The 25,039-nt window shown below is 45.6% G+C and overlaps 1 protein-coding gene across 6 annotated transcripts in view; it reads right to left on the bottom strand.

Moving 5' to 3' along the window:
• The window catches only part of LOC122548458 (tyrosine-protein kinase Fyn), a 336,794-nt gene that overhangs the window by 2,998 nt on the left and 308,757 nt on the right, over window positions 1–25,039 (bottom strand). For all 6 annotated transcript variants that reach the window (XM_043687161.2, XM_087983880.1, XM_043687155.2 and 3 more), the window contains 3 exons: window positions 18,783–18,859; window positions 18,536–18,689; window positions 6,196–6,327 (listed from right to left, as the gene is read on the bottom strand). In XM_043687161.2, the coding sequence (XP_043543096.1) occupies window positions 6,196–6,327; window positions 18,536–18,689; window positions 18,783–18,859 (363 nt within the window). The remainder of the gene's footprint in view (window positions 1–6,195; window positions 6,328–18,535; window positions 18,690–18,782; window positions 18,860–25,039) is intronic.

The following is a 25,039-nucleotide window of genomic DNA, read 5'->3' as shown; positions in this document are numbered from 1 at the left end:
AAACAAAGGTCATGATGCCCGTCGAACTAGCATCAACAACTTATCTGGCACCATGCACATCCCACTATCAGTGTGTTTTCAAATATAAGAAGGATTTTTTTGTTTTAGAAAGTATGCAAACTCAGATGAAGAGAACATGATCACCCAGCGTCATGGCTGGCTGTCTTATGGCCATTGGCCAAAAGGGTTCAGCTAATTGATTGATTCAGAGAAAGTAACCTGCCCCTAGAAATATGATAGAACTATAAAGGCTAGGATCAGAGAGAGGAGCAAGATTAGAGTGGTGCTGGAAAAGCACAGCAGGTCAGGCAGCATCCGAGGAGCAGGAAAATCGACGTTTGGGGCAAATGAAAGGCTTTTGCCCGAAACATCGATTTTCCTGCTCCTCGGATGCTGCCTGACCTGCTGTGCTTTTCCAGCATCATTCTAATCTTGACTCTGATCTCCAGCATCTGCAGAGTGAGGAGCACTCAGGGTAGGATGTGCTGGGGGAAGCCGCAGGTGCTAGACTACTTTGACTTTGGAACAACTGCAGGGTATACCAAGGAAGTTAGAGAAGTCACATCTGTGCTGGAAAAGGCAAACAGAGCCACGAGAGTTCAGGAGCCAGATTCCGTGCTGGAGTGACTACACAGGTGCTAGGTCAAGTCCATACCCACAACAAGAATAGAGTCAATGCTGAGGCAGAGGGGATTGCCCCTCTTGGGGAGGTTCTCATCAGGCAGACCTGGGAAGGCAGCCAGCTCACATCAGAGGGCCCCCAGAGAGCGGTCTTCATCAGGCAGATGGAAGACAGATCAGAAGGAGAGGAGGAAGACCCCAGAGAAGTGTTCCCTAATACCTCGGCTAGAGAGCAGGACACACCCCATCACTTTAGAAAGACTGACACATCCTGCAGCAGCACCTTAAATGCAATCTGGTATCAGTGAACCATCACCAATTGTCAGGGCTGTAAACTTCCTTTATTTATCACATTACCCAATGCATCATATCTAAACTACCGCCTCTTAAGAAACTTAATAAATTACCAGAAAATTACTTACAAATCATTGACTGTCTAACTGTGGTCACACAGCCCTATAATCAACAGGATACATTCACTCGATTCCCTTCCCCATTCCCCTCCCCACCCCACCCTGGCTGGCCCCAGCTGGGAAGGTGCCCTCCCCTCAGCCAATGTGCACACACCAAGCCAAGTGACTACACCAGTAGGAGGTGTGTGCTCATGATTGAGGATGTAGACGATCTGTTTATTGTTCCACATGGTCAGGGGTGAGAGACCCAATTATCACGTACTTAGTTAGCGTTATAGAATCCCTACAGTGAGAAAGCAGCCCATCGAGTCCATACTAATCATCCAAAGAGCATCCCATCCAGACCCACCTCCCTATCCTATCCCTGCATTTCTCATGACTAATCCATCTCACCTGCACATCCCCAGACACTCTGGGGCAATTTAACATGGCCAATTCACTTAACCTGCACATCTTTGGACTGTGGGAGGAAACTGGAGTACCCAGAGGAAACCCACGCAGACACGGGGAGAATGTGCTAACTCCACACAGACAGTTGCCTGAGGCTGGAATCGAACCCGGGTCCCCGTGGCGCTGTGAGGCAGCTGTGCTAACCACTGAGGCACCATGCCACATCACAGTGAAACTTAGGAAATTCTCAGGTTTAAAACCTGCTCATGATGATGTTTGTAGCTGGTTAAAGTGTAAGCAGTAGAACGTTCCCTTCCACCTGGTTGTACTCATCAAGATTATTCCCGTCAGTGATGTGTAACACAACCTCTCCAACATTTGGTATAAAACACTGAGTGGTACGAACTTTGTTTGATCTTTGGAATAGCATTTTCCCCAACCTTCCCCTTGTTAAAAACAAAACACTCTCTGCCTGCCTATGAGAGCACCCATTGTGTAATGCTCCCGTGGGCATGTTATTATTGTTGTTGGCAGAGCAAAGCTTCACAGGGATTGCAGCTTCCTGGTGCTAAAGAACAAAATAAAATGAAATCCACTCTGTACTGCTGCCCCCCAAAATGTTTCCCATTCTCATTTTCAACAGGAGGCAGCTTATTTCCTGGAAGGCAGGATTCCAGTTACGTGCAACCTCAACAACCTTTAATTGGGCGTGGCATATTCTAATCATTGATAAAATATGACTGATCCAGAACATTCTTTGCCCCCCCAGCCATTCCGCTGATGGCGTTCCTCTCTCCAGGGGAATAAAGTCAGAAGTCACACGACACCAGGTTACAGTCCAACTGGTTTATTTGCAATTACAAGCTTTCGAAGCACTGTCCTATCATCAGGTGAACCTGTTGGACTATAACCTGGTGTTGTGTGACTCCTGACTTTGTCCACCCCAGTCCAGCGCCGGCAGTTCCACATCAGGTGAATAAAAACAGATGAGCAAACCAGCCAGAGATTGGTTAAACCACACCTTTCCCAATCCATCATGTCCGTGGCAACAGTTCAGACTTGGAGTTGGAAAGTTGCACATTCTGTCTTACTTCAGAGAGCAGAGTGCAAAGTCAGGGCTGCACTGCTGAAAGGGCTGTCTTTCTTACTAGATGTTAAACTGGAGAGGTTGAAGAAGTTGGGACTATTCATCCTGGAAAGTAAACAGCTAAGAGGAAATTTGATTGAGGTTTTCAAAACCATGAAAGCACTGGAAATAGCAGACAGGGAGAAGTTGTTCCTGCTCTTAAAAGACGACCGAATGAGGGGGCACTGATTTAAAGTGATGGGCAAACAAAGCAAGACTAATGGGGGAATAACCCTTTTCATACAGCGAGTGGTTTTGGTCTAAGTCTAGGTCCAAATCCCACTCTGGCTGAGATTACCAAGAAGGTGCCGCCTTCTCAGCCTAACCCCTCACCTGAGGTGTGGTGACCCTCAGGTTAAACCATCATCAGTCTTCTCTCACTAATGACAGAGCAATCCTATGGTCTTTTGGGACTTATAGTTAGGATATGGAATGCACTGCCTTGAAGTATAGAGGAGGCAGGTTCAATTGAGCCATTCAAGAGGGTGATTGTTTGGATAGAAATGGTGTGCAGAGGGATATGGGGAAAAGGCAGGGGATTGGTGCCAATGAAAGAATTGGTGCAAATATGATGGGCTGAATGGCCTTCTTTAGCGCTGTAAGAACTCTGCATTCTTTGCAGTTGAAGCTCTGCAGTCCTTCTCTGGATGTGGCACTGTTTTGAACAAGGGCTGATGGTGGTCTTTAATGGGTGGGCTGAAGAGTTTAGGCAATGGTGATGGTGGGGGAGGGGGGGGGGGGGGAGGGATGGGGCTCCCTGATGACCAGGGCAATATTTATTCTCAAATTCCAAAGACCGCACCCCCGGCCTCCCCCTCCCCGTCTCTCCAGATCCTATCTTTTGCCATGTGTGAAAGCAAGCGCCCCTTTCATCGTGCTCTGTACATGAGCTAATCAATGTGGTAGCAGATCCTCAGTAACTTAACGCTCGTTACTTCATCCTTTGGAAAAGAGCAGGAGCTTGTAAGAAGCCTTCATTAAAACTGTGAATGTTGAAATTATTGAACATAGGAACAGGAGTAGGCTATTCAGCCCATTGAGTCTACCCCTCCATTCAATACAGTTATGGCCAATCAAACACAACCCATTCCTATTACCCTATACATATCAATCTCTACCACAAACAAACTCAAAGACTGAGCCTAAACTGCCCTCTGTGGTCAAGCATTCCAAAGGTTCACCACCCTGACTATACCTGATGAAGGGATTATGCCCGAAATGGCAACTCTCCTGCTCCTCGGATGCCGCCTGACCGGATGTGCTTTTCCAGCACCACACTCTTCGCCTCTGATCTCCAGCATCTGCACTCCTCACTTTCTCCTACAACACTTCCTCCTCAGCTCTGATGTATGTGACCTCACCTCAGTTTTAAATTCTGCCTCCTGGTTCTAGACTCCCCGCCCAGGGGAACCATCCTACCCTCATCTTACCTGCCTTTTCCTTTAGGTATTTTGTTCGTTTCAATACTATCACTTCTCATTCTTCAAAACTCCAAAGAATACAAGCCCTGTTAGCCAAGTCGCTCTTCATAGGGCAGAGCCACCATTCCTGGAACAAGTCTGGTCAATCCCTTTGTTGCACTTCCTCAAGGGGCTGAATAGAAACACAGGATAAAGGAGCAGGTGTAGGCCAGTCAGCCTGTTGAGCCTGCTCAATACGATCCATGGCTGATCACCCAACTCTGTAACCTCTTCCTGTTTTTTCCCCATACCCTTTGATACCTTTAACCCTAAGAACTACATCTAACTCCTTCTTGGAAACATTCAATGTTTTGGCCTGAATCACTTCCTGTGGCAGAGAATTCCTCAGGCTCACCACTCTCTGGGGGAAGAAACTTCCCCTCATCTCAGTCCTAAATGGTCTTAAGGCTGTGACCCCCAGTTTCTCGATTCTCCACTCATCAGGAAGATCGATCCAGCATTCCCCCTGTTTGGTCCTGTTAGAATTTTATAGGTTTCTATGAGATTGTCCCCACACTTTTCTAAACTGCAGTGGATATAATTGATCAGTGTCTGTTCATACATCAGTCCTGCCATCCCAGGAATCAGGCTGGTAAACCTTCATTACACTCTCTCCAAAGCCAGAACATCCTTCTCCGATATGGAAATCAGAACTGCATATAGTACTTCAGGCATGGTCTCACCAAGACCCTGTATAACTGGAGTAAGACATCCCTGCTCCTATATTCAAATTCTCTTTCTGTGAGGGCCTGTACTGTATCTGCATGTTTACTTTCAGTGATTAGTGTACAAGGATACCCAGGTCTCTTTACACCTCCCCTTTCCCAGTTTATCACCTTTCAGATTATAATCTGCCTCCCTGCTTTACAGGCCTAATCACAGAGTCATACAGCATGGAAACAGACCCTTCGGTTTAATCAGTCCACACCAATCATGTTCCTAAACTAAATTAGTCCCATCTGCCTGTGCTTCGCCCATATCTCTCCAAACCTTTCCTATTCATGTACTCAGCTAAATGTCTTTTAAACCTTCTAATTGTATCTGCAGCCACTACTTTCTCTGCCAGGTTTCTCCACAAACAAACCACCCTCTGTGTAAAAAAAGTTGCCCCTCATGTACTTTTAAAACCTTTCTCCTCTCATCTTAAAATCATGTGCCCTGGTTTTGAACTCCCCACTCGAGGGAAAAGACCCTTGTCATTCACCTTATCTATGCCCCTCATAAACTTATAAACCTCAATAAGGTCATCCCTCAACCTCCTACGCTCCAGTGAAAAAATCTCAGCCTATCCAGCCAATTTTTATAACTCAAACCCTCCATTCATGGCAACATCCTGGTAAATCTTTTCCCGAACCGTTTCCAGCTTAATAATCTCCTTTCAATAACTGGGTGACCAGAACTGCAGGCAGTAGTCCAGAAGAGCGCTCACAAATGTCCTGTACAACCTCAACATGATGTCCCAACTCCGACACTCAAATGTCTGAGCAATGAAGACAAGCATGCCAAACGCCTTCTGAATCATGATGCAAATTTCAAAAATTATGTACCTGAACCCCTCGGACTCTCTGCCAGGTGTGTCATGGGGAGAAGTAGGAACGGTGTGTTCTCCAACTCTACCCAGGGCCCTATCATTAATTGTATAAGCCCTGCCCTTGCTTGTTTTACCAAAATGCAACACCTCACATTTATCCAAATTAAACTCCATCTGCCATTCCTCAAACTAATTGATCAAGATCTCTTGCTATCAAAGTGGATAACCTCAGATTTATCCACGTTGCACTCCTTTTGCCATGCATTTGCCCACACAAATTGTCCAAATCACACTGAATGACTTCTTCCTGAACTACGGAGACTAAAACTGTATACAGCATTTCAGTGTGGGTGTGAACGAACAACTGTGGATATCAGCTCGGCTTACAACACCCGTCTTTATGGGGAATCTGAACCAACTTACCCAAGAGTGAAAAACTGCCCAGGGCACTGAATATTAATGTTGGACTCACTGAGCAGAGTTTCAAAATGGTTCACTCATGCCCGGACAATACTTCAAACCATTGAAATATATAAAAGATTCTGAAGGGGATAGACAGCTTTGTTTAAAAATCGGGAAGTAGGGAGACCCCTTTCCCAGATCCCTGCTCTGTCGTACACCAGACAAATATGTTACACTCTCGGTATTTCTCACCTGGATAGGGCACTCTCCCCTTTGTCACCAGCTCTGTCAGCAGAATGCCAAAGGACCAGACATCAGACTTGATTGTGAACCTCCCGTACAGTGCCGCTTCGGGTGCAGTCCACTTAATGGGAAATTTGGCACCTAGATGGTGGAGAGATATGAGAATTTTGAGTTGCTTTCCTTTCAAAGCCCGGCATACAAATCAACAAACTGCCGCTTGGGTATTTCTGCAACAAGATCATGCTCTCCTTCCCTAAGTGCAATTTGTTTTCTTCTTCTTCCTTGTGCCTGAGACATTGCAGTCGGGGATGGAGTAGATCCATATTTTCCTCCAAAGGTGACCAATGGGGTGACACAGTGGCTCAGTGGTTAGTGCTGCTGCCTCACAGTGCCAGGTTTGATTCCAGCCTCAGGTGACTGTCTGGTGGAGTTTGCACATTCTCAATGTGTCTGTGTGGGTTTCCACCGGGTGCTCCGGTTTCCTCCCCCAATCCAAAAGAAGTGCAGGTTACGTGAATTGGTCATGCTAAATTGCCCATAGTGTTCAGGGATGTGTAGAATAGGTGCAATCATCAGGGGTAAATGTAGAGTAATAGGGTAGTTGAGTGGGTCTGGGTGGGTTACTCTTTGGAGGGTCTGTGTGGACTTGTTGGACTGAAGGGCCTGTTTCCACACTGTAGGGACTCTCTGTCCCAGTAACAGTACAATAGGATCATCAGGAAGGTGAATGGAATGGTGGCTCATTCTCCCCGTGTCTGCGTGGGTTTCCTCCGGGTGCTCCGGTTTCCTCCCACAGTCCAAAGATGTGCAGGTCAGGTGAACTGACCATGCTAAATTGCCCGTAGTGTTGGGTGAAGGGGCAAATGTAGGGGTATGGGTGGGTGGCTCTCCGGAGAGTCGGTGTGGACTTGTTGGGCCGAAGGGCCTGTTTCCACACTGTAAGTAATCTAATCTGATGATCAGGTCTCAACTTCTAAGCATGAGTCAGATCAGATTGAGAAGCAGAGTGGGCATCTCATAGAGTGGTACACGTTCTCCAGCAGAGTTAAATTAAAACTTACATTTAAAATTTACTTCAACACTGTTCACATTCATTACATCCAAATCCCTGGGGTCGGGGAGTCCAGAACTAGAGGGCATAGGTTTAGGGTGAGAGGGGAAAGATATAAAAGAGACCTAAGGGGCAACTTTTTCACGCAGAGGGTGGTGCGTGTCTGGAATGAGCTGCCAGAGGAAGTGGTGGAGGCTGGTACAATTGTAACATTTAAGAGGCATTTGGATGGGTAAATGAATAGGAAGGATTTGGAGGGATATGGGCCGGGTGCTGGCAGGTGGGACTAGGTTGGGTTGGGATATCTGGTCGGCGTGGATGAGTTGGACTGAAGGGTCTGTTTCCATGTTGTACATCTCTGTGACTCTCTGTGACTCTGTGACTCTCTGTCTCTCTCTGACTCTATGACTCTCTGTGACTCTCTGTCTCTCTCTGACTCTATGACTCTAAACCATTTTTGAAGGCACTAGAAGCAAAATGCAGAAACAATTTGGAATTAAACTGCACCTTTTGACAACCTCAGACACTTTACGTTCTGCAGAGTAGTCTGACACTTCACTGTAGAACTCCCTCAATGTAAATTATGTGCTTAACTTACTGGAGTGGGACTTGAACCACCAATTTTGTCATGGAGGTAAGGTTGTTACCACTGTACCAAGCCTAACGCTGTGAACAGAGTTTAGATTTTCACTTGAATGAGGGAAAGCAAAAGCTGCAGCAATACATAACCAGTACAATGCAATTGATACCATATTAGGAATAGAAATAAGCCACTCACCCTTGAACCTCAATCAGATCATAGCTAACCCAGTTCTCAGCTCCCATTTCACCTCCCTTTCCCTCCATCCCGTTCCAAGTAAAAGTCGACCTGAGCATTGAAAGCTCCAATAACCTGAAGCAAGCACCATCTTGGAGCAGAAGAGAATCCCTTTAAATTCCTTTTATTACTTTAAATACCTTGGTAAGATCACCCCTCAAAAATTTATACTCAAGGGAATGCAACCCAAATGTTTGCAAACTGCCTGTTTAATCTGGCTGTTTAACCCCTTCTTCAGAGTCTAATGAATCAGTGTTGCACCTTGTTCCAAGGTGAGAACATCCTTCTTGAGTCTTATGCACAAAACAGGACAGAGTACTGACGAGGGGGGACAAGAAACATGGGCAACTTTCCAGCCTGCTCCACCATTGACTATAATCTATAATCAATTAGATTAGAGGGGAACTGCACCTTAAATACATCCATCCACCAACTTTACATATGGCTTTAATTTTACCTCAGGAATGGGCCAGCAAACCTGGAATTTGCTGATAGGGTCAGAGGGGTGCAATGCTCTGGTGGAATTCCATTGGTTAGGATAAAAGGAATCAAAGTGACATGGGTTAGGATCAACATCAGCCAGAAGAGACACAAGTGACCACACTCAATAGGGGAGAGGGGGGATGATGGGGATGGGGGAGGAAGTGACCACCGGGTGATGTCCCTGAGGAATCTCTGCAAACTCTCAATCAATTCCTCTCAATTTTGGCATTTTCGATGCACCTAACCATGACAGCTTTTTTTGGCTGAGGAAACTTTTGACTTGTGCAAAAATGTTCTTTATGGGGTCAGCATAAACAATCTATCTCGAATTTTTAAGATTACCACCACCTCACCCCCACTCCACCCAAACACTTCATCATCTCAAACACCTCAAACAGGTCGTCCCCTAATCCTCTTTACTGAAGGAAATACAAGCCTTGTCTAAGTGGGCTTTTGTGTTGTCATGATAATGTCCCTACTTCTCCTCTGGACTGAAGTCCCACCTACTTCAGAAATAACATCTCTGAACAGGTTGATGAGGAGCATAGTATCTACAAGTCTAGTTCTGTGGAGACTACCTGATAATTTAACCCTTTGCATTCTGATGTCATTCTGATGAACTTACACTGCACTCACAAAGTACTGTAATCTTCCTGAGGGGCAGGGCCCAGAAGTGATTCTGTAACTGGAGTTCTACACAGCATTAGCAGTAACTTCCACTCTTTCATAGTCAACTCTTTTAAGATAAATATTTCATTTGCTTTTCCAAGTTTGTAATTGCATTTGTTCACTGTTATTTTAAAATTATGTTTGTACATGTTTAGAGTGATTGAGATCAACAGCACAGAAAAAAGCTCTTCGGACCCTCATATCTAGGCTGGGCAAAACCAACCATCCATCTATTCTATTCCCATTTTCCAACACTTGGCCCACTGGCCTGCATGCCTTAGCATTGCAACTGCGCCTTAAATATTTCTGAGACATTGCCTTTACCACCCACACAGGCCGTGAGTTCCAGATTCCCACCAATATCTGGGTGAAAGTGTTTTCCCTCACAACTCCTTTAATCCTCGTGTACCTTACCATTAATCTATGCCCCGGTTACTAATCCCTCCAACAAGCTGGGGTCTAACCAACATGTTATACAGTTCTAGAATAACCACCTTGCTCTTAAATTCAAATAAAGACAACAAACCTATATGACTTCTTAACCACTTTATCCACCTGTCCTTCTATCCCGCTGATCCTTGATGATTCCCAGGGCCCCACCATTTCTTTATCACTCTTCCACATTTCCTAGGCTCTTGCCTTTTTTTGTTTTTCTCTCATGGGATTGTGGGCATCGCTGGCTGGACCAGCATTAATTGCCCATCCCTAATTGTTCTCGAGAAGGTGGTGGTGAGATGTGTGGTTGAACCGCTGCAGTTCACTTGGTGTAGGTAGACCCACAATGCTGGTCCGTAGGGAGCTCCAGCATTTTTACCCAGCGACACAGAAGGCACAATGATATATTTCCCAGAGAGGATAGTAAATGGCTTGGAGGGAACTTGCAGGTGGCGGTGTTAGGTCATAATCTGGTGTATTCCTTTGAGTCCAAGGTGGATGATACTGAACTTTGCCACGACTCTATCTGCCCTAATGTTTCTCACTCACTGCCAGCCAATATAGCTGACTCTTAATTGCCCTCTGAACTGACCTAGCACGCCATCAGTTGTAGCAAAAACAAAAGGAATGAAAACCACAGGACTACATAGTCATACTCATGGAATCATACCTTACAGACAATATCCCAGACCCCACCATCACCATTCCTGGATATATCTTGTCGCAGCGGCAGGATAGACACAACAGAGGTGGTGGCACAGTGGGATACAGTCAGGAGGGAGTTTCCCTGGGAGTCCTCAACATTGACTCTGGAGCCCCATGAAACCTCATGGCACCAGGTTAAACATTTGCAAGGAAATCTCCTGCTGATTCCACGTACTGTCCTCCCTCGGCTGATGAATCCATCCTCTTCCATGTTAAACAACATTTGAAGGAAGCACTGAAGGTAGCAAGGGTGTAGAGTGTACTTTGGGTGGGGAGTTTAATGACCCCCACAAAGAGTGGCTTGGCAGCAGCACTACTGATCGAGCTGGTCGGATCAAAAGGACATTGCTGCTAGACTGGCTTTGCAGCAGGTGGTGAGGGAACCAACAAGAGGGTCAAACATACATGACCTCATCCTTACCAATCCTTACAATATCAGTAAGAGCGACTACTGCCCAGTTCTTGTGGAGACAGAATCTTGTCTTCACATTCACAAGACCCTCCTTCATGTTGTGTGGCACTATCACTGTGCTAAATGGGACAGACTTCAAACAGATCTAATAACTCAAGACTGGGCATCCATGAGGCACTGTGGGCAGCAGGATTGTACCCCAGCACAATCTGTAACCTCATAGCACATTATATATCCCCCACTCAACCATTACCATCAAGCCAGGGGATCAACCCTGGTTCAATAGAAAGTGCAGGAGGGCATGTCAGGAGCAGCACCAGACATAACAAAAAAATAAGGTGTCAACCTGGTGAAGCTACCAAACAGGACTACCTTCCGTGCTGGACAGCGTGAGCAGCAAGTGATAGACAGAGCTAAGTGATCCCACAGTCAACGGATCAGGTCTAAACTCTGTAGTCCTACTACATCTAGTCGTGAATGGTGGTGGACAATTAAACAACTCACTGGAGGAGGAGGCTCCACAAATATCCCCATCCTCAATGATGGAAGAACCCAACTCATCAGTGCAAAAGGTTGAAGCATTTGCAACAGTCTTTAGCCAGAGGTGCCAAATGAATGACCATGTCAGCCTCCTTTAGTGCCCCAACATTACAGATTTTAGCCTTCAGAGCTGAAAATGTGTTGCTGGAAAAGCGCAGCAGGTCAGGCAGCATCCAGGGAACAGGAGAATCGACGTTTCGGGCATAAGCCCTTCTTCAGGAATGAGGAAAGTTTGTCCAGCAGGTTAAGATAAAAGGTAGGGAGGAGGGACTTGGGGGAGGGGCGTCGGAAATGTGATAGGTGGAAAGAGGTCAAGGTGAGGGTGATAGGTCAGACTGGGGTGGGGGCGGAGAGGTCAGGAAGAAGATTGCAGGTTAGGAAGGCGGTGCTGAATTCGATGGATTAGACTGAGACAAGGTGGGGGGAGAGAAATGAGGAAACTGGTGAAATCCGAGTTCATCCCTTGTGGTTGGAGGGTTCCTAGGCGGAAGATGAGGCGCTCTTCCTCCAACCGTCGTTTTGTTGTGGTCTGGCGATGGAGGAGTCCAAAGACCTGCATATCCTTGGTGGAGTGGGAGGGGGAATTGAAATGTTGAGCCACAGGATGGTTGGGTTGGTTGGTCCGGGTGTCCCAGAGGTGTTCTCTGAAACGCTCCGCAAGTAGCCGACCTGTCTCCCCAATATAGAGGAGGCCACATCGGGTGCAGCGGATGCAACAGATGATGTGTGTGGAGGTGCAGGTGAATCTGTGGCGGATATGGAAGTTTCCTTTGGGGCCTTGGAGGGAGGTGAGGGGGGAGGTGTGGGCGCAAGTCTTGCACCTCCTGCGGTTGCAGGGGAAGGTGCCGGGAGTGGAGGTTGGGTTGGTGGGGGGTGTGAACCTGACGAGGGAGTCACGGAGGGAGTGGTCTTTACGGAATGCTGATAGGGGAGGGAGGGAAATATATCCTTGGTGGTGGGGTCCGTTTGGAGGTCCCCTCCCCTATCAGCATTCCGTAAAGACCACTCCCTCTGTGACTCCCTCGTCAGATCCACACCCCCCACCAACCCAACCTCCACTCCCGGCACCTTCCCCTGCAACCGCAGGAGGTGCAAGACTTGCGCCCACACCTCCCCGCCCCCCCACCTCCCTCCAAGGCCCCAAAGGAAACTTCCATATCCGCCACAGATTCACCTGCACCTCCACACACATCATCTATTGCATCCTCTGCACCCGATGTGGCCTCCTCTATATTGGGGAGACAGGTCGGCTACTTGCGGAGCGTTTCAGAGAACACCTCTGGGACACCCGGACCAACCAACCCAACCACCCTGTGGCTCAACATTTCAATTCCCCCTCCCACTCCACCAAGGATATGCAGGTCTTTGGACTCCTCCATCGCCAGACCACAACAACACGACAGTTGGAGGAAGAGCGCCTCATCTTCCGCCTAGGAACCCTCCAACCACAAGGGATGAACTCGGATTTCACCAGTTTCCTCATTTCCCCTCCCCCCACCTTGTCTCAGTCTAATCCATCGAATTCAGCACCGCCTTCCTAACCTGCAATCTTCTTCCCGACCTCTCCGCCCCCACCCCAGTCTGACCTATCACCCTCACCTTGACCTCTTTCCACCTATCACATTTCCGACGCCCCTCCCCCAAGTCCCTCCTCCCTACCTTTTATCTTAGCCTGCTGGACAAATTTTCCTCATTCCTGAAGAAGGGCTTATGCCCGAAACGTCGATTCTCCTGTTCCCTGGATGCTGCCTGACCTGCTGCGCTTTTCCAGCAACACATTTTCAGCTCTGATCTCCAGCATCTGCAGACCTCACTTTCTCCTCAAAGATTTTAGCCTTCACCCAACCTGATTCATTCCATGTGACATTAAGAGGCTGAATGCACTGGATGCAGCAAAGGCTCTGGGCCCTGACAATATTACTGAAGACCGGTGCTCCAGAACTATCTGTACCCGTAACCAAGGTCTACCAGTATAGATACAACATTAGTATTTACCAAGCCATGAGGAAAATTGCTCAGGTATGTTCTGTCCACATCAGTTCCTCATCTAGGTGTTCATAATGGGTCAGGAAATTGCAGAGGCGTTCATTAGTCATAATCTTACAAAGCTCTCTTGTTTTAATATGTGTGCTGATGTTCATGAGTCTCACTCTATACTGACTATCACTTGTTGAATCCTGCCTAATGGAATACATGCCTGTTATTCCACTCTTGCACCTCCCAGCTCCTAATCAATTTCCAACGTGGGTCAAGCCAAATACTCATACACTCTCATTTTCACGGGTAATATCTTATATGGATTCATTCTGTAAAATCATATGGAAAACCTCCACAGCCCGGTGGGACTAGTTTGGATTGGGGTATCTGGTCGGCATGGACGGGTTGGACTGAAGAGTCTGTTTCCATGCTGTACATCTCTACGACTCTATGACTCTCCTTTGCTGACCGTGGAGATCTCCTCAATAGATCCGACTGTATTAGTCTGATGTGACCTTCCCACTCTCTTTCTGATCAGCTCCTATTTGCCGAATTGCTCAAGCACTTCATTCATAATTACAGGTTCTTCCAACTTTCCCACATCTGACATTAAACTGAATTACTTGTTCAGCTTGCCTAATTCTGAACTAATGGACCGAGACTCATAAGCATCAATATAAATATTGAAAGAAGAGAGCTTTGAACGATTATGACTAATACTTTTGCAATTTCCTGACACCTACGGTGGAAGACTGAGTTTATAGTGAGACTCCCTTTCTCGGATAATCAGGAATTGCAGAAAATGCCAGTGAGACCCACATCCATAAATTAATTTAAGGGAAAAGAAAGGCTGTCTTCTCAGTTCATTTTCTTTAAAATAAATCACAATTTTTTGACGATATTAAACTTTAGCTGATGAAAGCATTTTAAATTATTTGCTGACCTTCAAATTATTTTGAAAAACAATCCATTGTTGAGAGAGAGTGTGAGATGGCACAGTGTAATGTAGTCATTGGACTAATTGGTACTTATGGATATGTTCACATACTTGAACAGATGACCTTCCTTTGCACAGATAAAGGGTTAAGACAGTTCAGATGATTTCACTTTTAAAACATGTTTTCCTAACTGTTTGGTGTTTGTTGCTCAGCATAAACACGGTGGACCGAAGGGCCTGTTTCTATGCTGTATGACTCATTGACAACAGATGCTGTCTCAGTCAATGACTCTCATCTCATGAATAATAAAAAGGGGCATTTTCATGAAGAATCAATAATACCTGCCTGAATTATCTCAACAGAACCAGAATTATGGGAAGCAAAAAAGCTTTATATTTGATAATAAAACACAGAAGTTCTTAAACAGAAGTCAAAAAGTATTTAGCATTCCCCATCTGCTATCAGAGTTCAATCTGTCTGCTGAAACACAGTCTAGAAGACATCAAAGTAGGTATACAGCTCATGTTCAGCAAACTGAATATACTTTGTTCTTTTCTTCTCCAAGCTTACTCGCCAGAACTGTGACCAAATGATGTTGCAATGGTAATTAGAGGCAAGGTAAAGCCTCACTTTTCAATTACAGAGTCAGACAGTCGTACAGCATGGAAACAGACCCTTCGGTCCAACTCGTCCATGCCAACCAGATATCCTAAATTATTCTAGTTCCATTTGCCAGCATTTGGCCAATATCCCTCTAAACCCTTCCGATTCATGTACCCATCCAGATGCCTTTTAAATGTTGTAATTGTACCAGCCTCCACCACATCCTCCGGCAGCTCATTCCATACACGCACCACCTTCTGCATGAATAAGTTTCCCCTTAAGTCCATTTTAAATCTTTCCCCTCTCACCTTAAACCTACGCCCTCTACTTTGGATTCCCCTACCCTGGGGAAAAAAACTTTAGCCATTCACGCTATCCATGTCCTCATGACTTTATAAACCTCTATGAGGTCACCCCTCAGCCTCAGATACTCCAGGGAAAACAGCCCCAACAAATTTACTCAATTCTCCAGTAAAACCTTTATTATTTCATTAAATGTACCATCCAGAATTCTACAGATAAATGGGTTGATCTTAATCCAAAGTCAACAATTTTAAATTATAAAAGAAATATTAAATTCAAGAACTTGTTCTCTGCATTAACCATTTATTTCTGCATTGATCAAGAGTTTTTACTTATTTCTTGCTGACTTAGACTAAAACAGCACATGACTGGTGACTAAGCAGTTTTAGTTCCTTTAGGCAAAATTGAAATAACTCCACACAGGCCGTCACCAAGTTGCCCTTTATTTACACGTAAAGGGGTCCTCGACGCTGATCCAGCTCCCTCGGAGCCAGCTCTCAGAGCGAACAGAACCTCTGACACTCCTGTTTATATCTGTCAGCCAGGGCTCCCTGATTAGACCACTTTAACAGCCCCAGACAGGGAACTCACATTCTATAACGTCCACCTAGGCTGACCTCGGTTACAATCACTACACTAGTATACAGGTTTCAACAACCTAGACAAAACATTTCTCTTTTCAATTTTCAACATTCCCTCTCAACTCTTTCCTCACCAGATATTCCAGAATCTAAAACTGCAGCAGGGTTTGAGGAAGAGACATTCAAGAGGATGGTTTGTAAGATGTGGAAAAAAGGTGGGTTGTTCAGAAAGAGTCAGCCCAGATTTCTAAAGGGAAAATCATGTTTAACTAACTTGCTGGAGTTTGTTGAAGAGGCAGCACGAGTACTGTTGATGTCGTGGTCATGGATTTCCGGAAGATGTTTGACACAATGCCACTGCAGAGGAATGTTGTAGGTCATGGAATAAAAGGGTCAGTAACAACGTAGATTTAAATCGGCTGAGTGATAGGGAGCAGAGGGTAGTCGTCAAATGATATTCCTCAGGATGGAGGAGTTTGTGGTGGAGAGAAATAATCCAAAAAACTGCAAATGCTGTAAACCAGACCCAACAACAGACGTTGCTGGAAAACTTCTGGCAGCATTTGAGGAGAGAAAGTGAGGACTGCAGATGCTGGAGATCAGAGTCGAGAGCACGGTGCTGGAAAAGCAAGCCCGAAACTTCAATTCTCCTGTTTCTCGGATGCTGCCTGACCTGCTGTGTTTTTCCAGCACCACTCTCTCAGCATTTGAGGAGAGAAAGCAGAGTTAACGGTTCGGGTCCAGTGACCCTTCTTCAGTTTTCTGAGATTTTCCATTTTAGTATTGTAACTCCCCAGGGGTTAGTATTGGGACCCTCGCTTTCCCTGATAAATATTAAATGAGTTGGATCTTGGTGTGCAGGGAACAATTTCAAAGTTTGCAGATGACCTGAAATGCAGAAGCATTGTAAACTGTGGAGAGGACAGTGTGAAACTCAAAAGGACATTAATAATGTTGGTGGAGTAAGCAGACAGGTAATGGATGAGTTTCAACTCAGAGAATTGTGAGGTGATGCCTTTTGGTTGGAAGAAAATTGAAGGACTACATGAAATAGGGAATGTAATTCTAAACAGGAGCAGAGGGAGCTGGGTAAATATGTGCACAGACCATTAAGGGGAGCAAGACAGATTGAGAGAGCAATTTATAAAATGTATGGTGTCCTTAGCTTTATTATTAGGGGCATAGAGTTCAAAAGCAAGGAGGTAAGGTTGAACAGTAGATGACACTTGTTAGATCTCAACTCAGTTGGTTTAGTTCCAGGCATCACATTATAGGAAGGATGGAGAGAGAGTGCAGAAGCAGTTCACAAGAGTGGTTCCAGATACAAGGAGCTTTAGTTAGGAGGGTAGACTGTAGAAGCTGGAACTGTTTTCCTAGGAAAGAAGGAGGCAGACAGGACTTTGGATTGAGGTTTTCAGGTGTCCAGGAGGGGGGGCTGGACACAGTAGAGATGGGAAACTTCTAAACAAACAAGAACCAGAGAGCACAGATTTGAAGTGATTTTCACAAAAAGCAAACGTGAGGTGACGGAAACATTTTCACAAAATGTGATGGCAGCAGGTTCAGCCAGGTGCTGGATGATTATTTGGATGAGAATAATGTGCCAGGTTATGGGGAAAGATCAGGAGATTGGCAGTCGGTAATGATAACCATTTGAAGAGCTGGTGCAGATACAATGGTCTCCTTCCATGTTGTAATAATTCGGTATTGTCCCTCTCTCTAATGTAGGGTAACTGCAGCATTTCCTACTGCACCCTGGCAAGGACGAGTACAAGAGCTGGGATTTGAACTGTGCTCACTTGGTCACAGAATATTCAATGTTATCCCCAATGGCTGAGTAATCCACGACCTATTTCATTCCCCACCTCTCTCTCCCCCCCACACATGCCTAAAACCAGCTCTACCTTCATTCTGCTGCTGTGGCTGACAGCCCCAGGGATTGGGAGAAGGTGGTTGCAGGGAGGTTCAACTCCTTATGAATGCTATGTTTGGAATATATTTACCCTTTTCATTTCAGAAATGGTAGGTTATTAAACTTGATGGTAACAGCTCCTATGTCCACGAAAGTCCAAGGAAGAGGGTCCAACCTATCCTTGTCATGGTGAAGGAAGTGCATGTTATTTACCAAGGAAGAGAAAGCCTTTGAATTGTTTAATGTCTTTCATCAGGATGTCGCTGGCTGTCCCTGAATGCTGTACAACTGATGGAATATTTTTGAATATCACATCACTGTTGGCATGTAGGAAAGCCTAAACCAAATCAACAGAAGTTTTAAAAAAAAAATTTCCAAAGGTTTTTTGTACTCAATACAGTATTAGAAAACGTATTTCAATGTAAACAAGTTTGTAATCTGAAATTGAACTAGAGACTGCTGGAGGAACAGTAGCTCTGACAGCATCTGCAGAGAGAGTTACAAAGATAATATGTGCTTTATTAATGGCTCTATTGATCTGTCCTGCCAACCCTCATGATATATGTACATAGACAAACCCAGAACCCTTTGCTCTGGGATCCCTTTATGAATTGTGCCCCATTTTATTGCCTTGATCCTTTGCAAATCCCCTCTGAACTCCGCTCAGAGTTCTCTGCATTTAGCTTCATCTGCCACCTATTTGCCGACCCCACCAACGTGCCAATGCCCTTCTGGAGTTCCATACTGTTCTCCTCACAGTTCACAACGTTTCCAAGTTTTGTGTCATCTGCAAACTTTGAAACTGTCCCCTGCACACCAAGATCCAGATCAGTAACATAAACCAGGGAGAGCAATACTGAACCTCCACTGACCATAACTCCATGGCTCCTATCACTCAGCCTATCATATCATATCTAGCTCACCTTGACGTGCTGTGTACTCATTGTCTTCAATTAATCTTGCTAATCCAAAGTCAGCAATCTTGCACACCAGATTGTCTCCAACCAGAATATTGGCCGATCGCAGGTCCCTGTGGATGTAGTTCATCCTCTCAATGTAGGCCATCCCTGCTGCAACCTGTTTCAAACCAGGTTAGAAGTCAGTGAATGAGGTTGTCGACAAAGACCATTAACAAAAACATTTGGGCGCTTTCCAGAGTTTACTCCTTACCTGCGCTGCCATATCCACTAGATTGGGCAATTTCAATCCCCTTCCTTCTCCATCTTTTAGGAAATCTAACAGGCTTCCTGGAATCAAGGACAGGAATGGGTTAAAGGCTTCCAGTGTGAATCAACAATGTCACAGATACGTCTTTTCTAAACCGAAATAACATCTGTGCAATATGAATATCGTTATAATTTAACACATTTGTGAAGCTTCTGCTGAAATTTGAGACATTATAAAGTGGCTTTACTGTTAGTAAAGTATCCAGAGTGTTTGCCATGAGTTTTAGCAAACAGAATTTGACACAGAGCCAGAGAAACAGATGTTAGGGAAATCACCAAAGCATCAGGTTGTTAAGGAGCATCTGTGCTGAAGGTGTTAGCAGCTAGAGGTACAAACATACACAAGAAATATGAGGAGTAAGCCATTCAACTCCTCAAGGTTGCTATCAGTCAACAAGATTTTCCCCAGGAAGCTAAAAGTAAGCGTGCTCGAGAGGACAAACTTGAGGAAGTGCACGTGTTTATATGGCTGCAGGTTGTTATAGAGATATGGATGGGTGAGGCAATGAGGGATTTAAAAACAAGGGCAGAAGAGATGCGTGACTGGAATTTGGTGCAATGTGGTTGTCAAGGTACCCCGGACATCTTTAACCTCTCCTTACTACAACCTGAAGTCCCTGCTTGCTTCAGGAAGACGACCATCATTCTGCCTCCAAAGAAAATTCATGCAGTATGCCTCAATGACTACCACCCGGTAGCTCTGATGTCCATAATTATGGAATTCTTCAAGATGTTAGTCATGGCTCCCATCAACTCCAGTCCATCAAACTGCCTTGATCCTTTGCAAATCACCCATCATCATAACAAGTCCACAGCAGGCACCATCTCCCTGGCCCTACACTCAGGAACAGCTGGATAACAAGGACACCTACGTCAGGCTCCTACTTATTGACTACAGTTCTGTCTTCAACACCATAATTCCAAACAAACTCATCCCTAAGCTCTGAGACCTAGGTCTTGGCTCCCCCCTCTGTAACCAGCTCCTCCACTTCCTGACCCATAGACTGCAATCAGTAAGAATAGGCAACGATACCTCCTTCATTGTATCCACTACACCAGTACCTCACAAGGCTGCATACTCAGCCCCATACTACTTACACACACACGAATGTGTGACCAAATTCAGCCCCAACTCCATTTATAGGTTTGCTGACAACACCACCATTGTAGGTCGGACCTCAAAGAATGATGAGACAGAATACATTAGCAGCATGGTGTAACGATAATCTCTCCACCAAAGTCAGCAAAATAAAGGAGCTGGTCATTGACTTCAGGAAGTGGAGTGGAGGGCATACTCCCGTCTACATCATTGGAGTTGAGGTGGAGATCAATGAGAGCGTCATGTTCTGGGAGTGATGATCACCAACGATCTGCCCTGGTCCACCCACGACAACGTGATGTCCAAGAAAGCACAACAACATCTCTACGTCCTCAGGAGGCTAAGGAAATTCAGCATTGGTAAGGACTCCTACCAATTATTATAGATGCACCATAGAAAGCCAATCCAATCTGGATACATCAGAGTGTGTTATGGGAACTGCTCTTCCTAAGACCACAGGAAACTGTAGAGAGTTGTGAACACAGCCCAGTCCATCACACTAATCAGCCTTCCATCCATTCACTCCATCTATACTTCCCACTGCCTTGGGAAAGCAACCACATAACCAAAGGCACCTCCCACCCTGTTTGTACTCTCTTCCACCCTCTTCCATCAGGCAGAAGATATTAAAGTCTGAATACACGTACAAACAGATTCAAGAGCAGCTTCTTCCCTGCTGTTATCAGACTTTTGAAAAGCCCTCTCAAATGTTAATTCTGATCTCTCTCTCTCTCTGCACCTTCTCTGTGGCTGTAACACTGTATTCTCACTCTGTTCTGCGACCCGAATGCACTTTGTATGGAATGATCTGCCTGTATAGCAGGCAAAACAACACTTCTCACGCCATCTCAGTACATGTGACATCAACAGTCAATCAAAATAGAGGAGATTGGTTAGGAGTGGATTGGAACACAAAGCCTAGAGAGGTAACAATTACAGGAACAGAGCTGGGGGCAACATTACGGAGGTGGGAATAGGTAGGTTTAACAATGACAACGACATGGAGTTGGAAGGTCATATCGGGATTGGTAATCTCATTAAAGTTGTCAACCATCTGTTGCAGCCTCTGAACATACCAAGCGGAAGGAATAGAGTCATTAGCTAATGAGGATATGAAGACAATGGCTCTTTCAGTGATAGGAAATTTCTGCTCAACAGAAATTCTGCTTCAGGCAGATGTGAAGATGAAGTGTCACCCTGGTGAAGCCCCCAAACAGGACCAGTTATGTGCCAAACAGCAGAAGCAGCAGGTGATGGACAGAGCTAAGTGATCCCACAAACAATGGATCAGATCTCAGCTCTGCAGTCCTGCTACACCCAATTACAAATGGTGGTTCGATTAAACAACTCACTGGAGGAGGAGGCCCCACAAACATCCCCATCCTCAATGATGGAAGAGCCCAGCACATCTGTGCAAAAGATAAGGCTGAAGCTTTCACAGCAATCTTCAGTCAGAGGTGCTGAGTGGATGATCTCAGTCTCCTCCAATGGTCCCCAGCATTACAGATACCAGTCTTCAGCCAATTCAACTCACTCCACGTGATATCAACAAATGGTTGGAGATACTGGATATTGTAAAGGCTATGGGCCCTGACAACATTCCGACAACAGTACTGAAGACGTGCTCCAGAACTTGCCGCTCCCCTAGCCAAGCTGTTCCAGTACAGTTACAATACTGGCATCTTCCTGACAATGTGGAAATTTGACCAGGTTTGCCTATACATAAAAAGCAGGATAAATCCAGATTGACAGGGTTGTTAAGATGGCATACAGTGTTTTGGCCTTTATTAACAGAGGGACTGAGTTCTGGAACCAGGAGGTTATGCTGCAGCTGTACAAAGCTCTGGTACAGCTACACTTGGAGTATTGTGTACAGTTCTGGTCACCGCATTATAAGAAGGATGTGGAAGCTTTGGAAAGGGTGCAGAGGAGATTTACTAGGATGTTGCCTGGTATGGAAAGAATGTCTTACGAGGAAAGGCTGAGGGCCTTGAGGCTGTTCTCGTTAGAGAGAAGAAGGTTAAGAGGTGACTTAATAGAGACATACAAGATAATAAGTATGGGGACAGCAAACGCGAGGGGACATAACTTTAAATTAAGGGATGATAGATATAGGACAGATGTCAGAGGTAGTTTCTTTACTCAGAGTAGTAAGGGTATGGAATGCTTTGCCTGCAACGGTAGTAGATTCGCCAACTTTAAGTGCATTTAAGTTGTCATTGGACAGGCATATGGACATACATGGAATAGTGTAGGTGGGATGGGCTTCGGATTAGTATGACAGGACGGTGCAACATCGAGGGCCGAAGGGCCAGTACTGCGCTGTAATGTTCTATGTTCTAAATCCAATCTGGCCAATTACCGCCCTATCACTTTACTCTTGATCATCAGTAATGTGATGGAAGGTGTCATCAATCGTGCTATCAAGCAGTACCTGCTCAGTGACGCCCAGTTTGGATTCTGCCAGGGCCACTCAGCTCCTGACCTTATCCTCGATGGGCATCAATACTAGAGCTATAGAGTTATAGAGGTCTACAGCACAGAAAAAGGCCCTTCAGCCCATCGCACCCATAGCTGATCAAAAACAACCACCTCCCTATCCTAAACCCATTTCCAGCACTTGGCCCATAGCCTTCTGTATCATGGTATCACAGGTTGACAGTTTTAATGTGTGGAGGTATATACTGTGTTACCAACAGTAAGTTACAAAGGTCTTTTCTGGGCGTATCAGTGCCTTAAATTCCAGGAGCACTTGTGTATTTGAACATAATGCGTTTGATGGTAAAAGTATCATTAAACACCCATTTAATGGTTGGAGAAAGCAATGCAAAATCCACATCTCAGGGAGAGGCACTAAAATTAAAAACTGGAGATGGTGTGGGAAAGTGTCATTGATAGCGATGGTCAACCAGGACCGAACTGAGTGGCTAAATGGAGTTCTGTTCTTATCTTGTTCCTGCAGTTGGAGGCAATCCAACCAATGCTAGCTGATTAGGAGGACAACCAGCATAGAACATAGAACAGTACAGGCCTTTTGGCCCATCGATGTTGTGCTAACCTTTTATCCTATTCTAACCTATATACCCTTCATTATACTATCATTCCATGTGCCAATCCAGGAGTTGCTTAAATGTCCCTAATGTATCTGACTCTATTACCACTACTAGCAGTACATTCCATACCGGTCTAGTTCAGTTGGCTGGATGGTTGGGTTACAGAGCAGAGTGATGCCAACAGCGTGGGTTCAATGCCCATCAGTGGTCTGAGGTTACCATGAAGGACTGTCTTTCTCAACCTCGTCCCATGCCTGCGGTCTGGTGGCCCTCACCACCAGTTGCTTCTCTCTAATGACAGAGCAGCTCCTCTGGTCTGCTAAGACTATGGTGGCACAACAACAGCATTCCACACACCCACCACTCGCTGTGTAAAGAACCTACCGCTGACATCTCCCCTCAACCTTCCTCCAATCACCTTAAAATTATGCCCGTTCATGATAGTCCACCCTGGGAAAGAGTCCCTGGCGATCCACTCTATGCCTTTCATCACCTTGTACACCTCTATCAAGCCAGCTCTCCTTCGTCTTCGCTCCAATGAGAAAAGCCCTAGCTCCCTCACCCTTACTTCATAAGACCTGCCCTCCAATCCAGGCAGCATCCTGGTAAATCTCCTCTGCACCCTCTCTAAAGCTTCCACATCCTTCCTGTAATGGGACGACCAGAACTGAACACACTATTCCAAGTGTGGTCTAACCAGAGGTCCATAGAGCTGCAGCATAACCTCGCGGCTCTTAAACTTAATCCCCCAAAGCCAACCCACAATTCACCTTCTTAACAACCCTATCAATATGGGTGGCAACTTTGAAGGATCAGTACCTTGAGGTTGTAATTCCTGTACCTAGACTGAGGTGATGCCCTCAAATATATTCCTGAGAAGATCACTGGCAATGTGGGCACTCTACCTGATAAAGGAGCAGTGCTCCAAAAGCTTGTGATTTCAAATAAAACTGTTGGACTATAACCTGATGTCGTTTGAATTCTGACAAAATCAGTTTCACTTTGGGGATGGGGGCAGGTTTCTGAGTCCAAAGCAGACGTGACTCCCCTTTCCCACCTTTGTGGTGATAACTCAATCCTTGGGGTCCCAATAGCGGGAGGGCCCAGAGGCTCAGAGGATCAGCCAGACTGTGGATTTGTAGCCGATCACCACAGGATAGGTGGGAGAAAGCCACCGGAAATGTAAAGCAAAGGCAGATCCAAAACGATTTGGGGGAGCTGCTCTTTCACTCGCAAGGACAAACAGATAAATCTACGGAGTGCTGCAGTTTTAGCAAAGTGCTCGTTTGAACTGGAAGGGCTTTGCTGGACCAGATGAAACCCAATTATGCTGTATATCATGTGAAGGCTTTTAAAACAGTATTGCTCATACTCGTTTTACACATGATAGGGCAGTGATTCCAACTTTTTGTGACCCTGATGAAATACTCTGTCAAACACATATCTTTGTGCTGATTTTGCTGGGCTGCTGTTACCTCAGCACCCGTCTGTCTGCCACACAGTGTTTGCGGTTTCTTTCTGAAGGGAGTGAGGCGGGAGAATATAATTGCACTTTCTCCCGCAACTATAGGGAGCTACAGGGAGAGGCTGAACAGGCTGGGACTGTTTTCCCTGGAGTGTCGGAGGCTGAGGGGTGACCTTAAAGAGGTTTATAAAATCATGAGGAGCATGGATAGGGTAAATAGGCAAAGTCTTTTTCCTGGGGTTGGGGAGTCCAGAATTAGAGGGCATAGGTTTAGGGTGAGAGGGAAAGGATATAAAAGAGACCTAAGGGGCAACGTTTTCATGCAGAGGGTGGTGCGTGTATGGAATGAGCTGCCAGAGGACGTGGTGAACGCTGGTACAATTAAAGCATTTAAAAGGGATCTGGATGGGGACATGAATAGGAAGGATTTAGAGGGATATGGGCTAAGTGCTGGCAAATGGGATTGGATTAATTTAGGAGATCTGGTTGGAACGGCCAAGTTGGAGTGAAGGGTCTGTTGCCCCGTGCTGTACATCTCTATGGTTCTGGGGTGTCCTTTCACTGGGGTTCACAAATATGTTTTA

Source organism: Chiloscyllium plagiosum, unplaced genomic scaffold (assembly GCF_037043375.1).
Source record: "Chiloscyllium plagiosum isolate Xiang-an unplaced genomic scaffold, Cpla_swu_hap1 HiC_scaffold_3, whole genome shotgun sequence".
Classification (NCBI taxonomy): domain Eukaryota; kingdom Metazoa; phylum Chordata; class Chondrichthyes; order Orectolobiformes; family Hemiscylliidae; genus Chiloscyllium; species Chiloscyllium plagiosum.
Note: the sequence above shows the minus strand (reverse complement) of the source record. Positions and strands in the feature narration are given on the sequence as shown.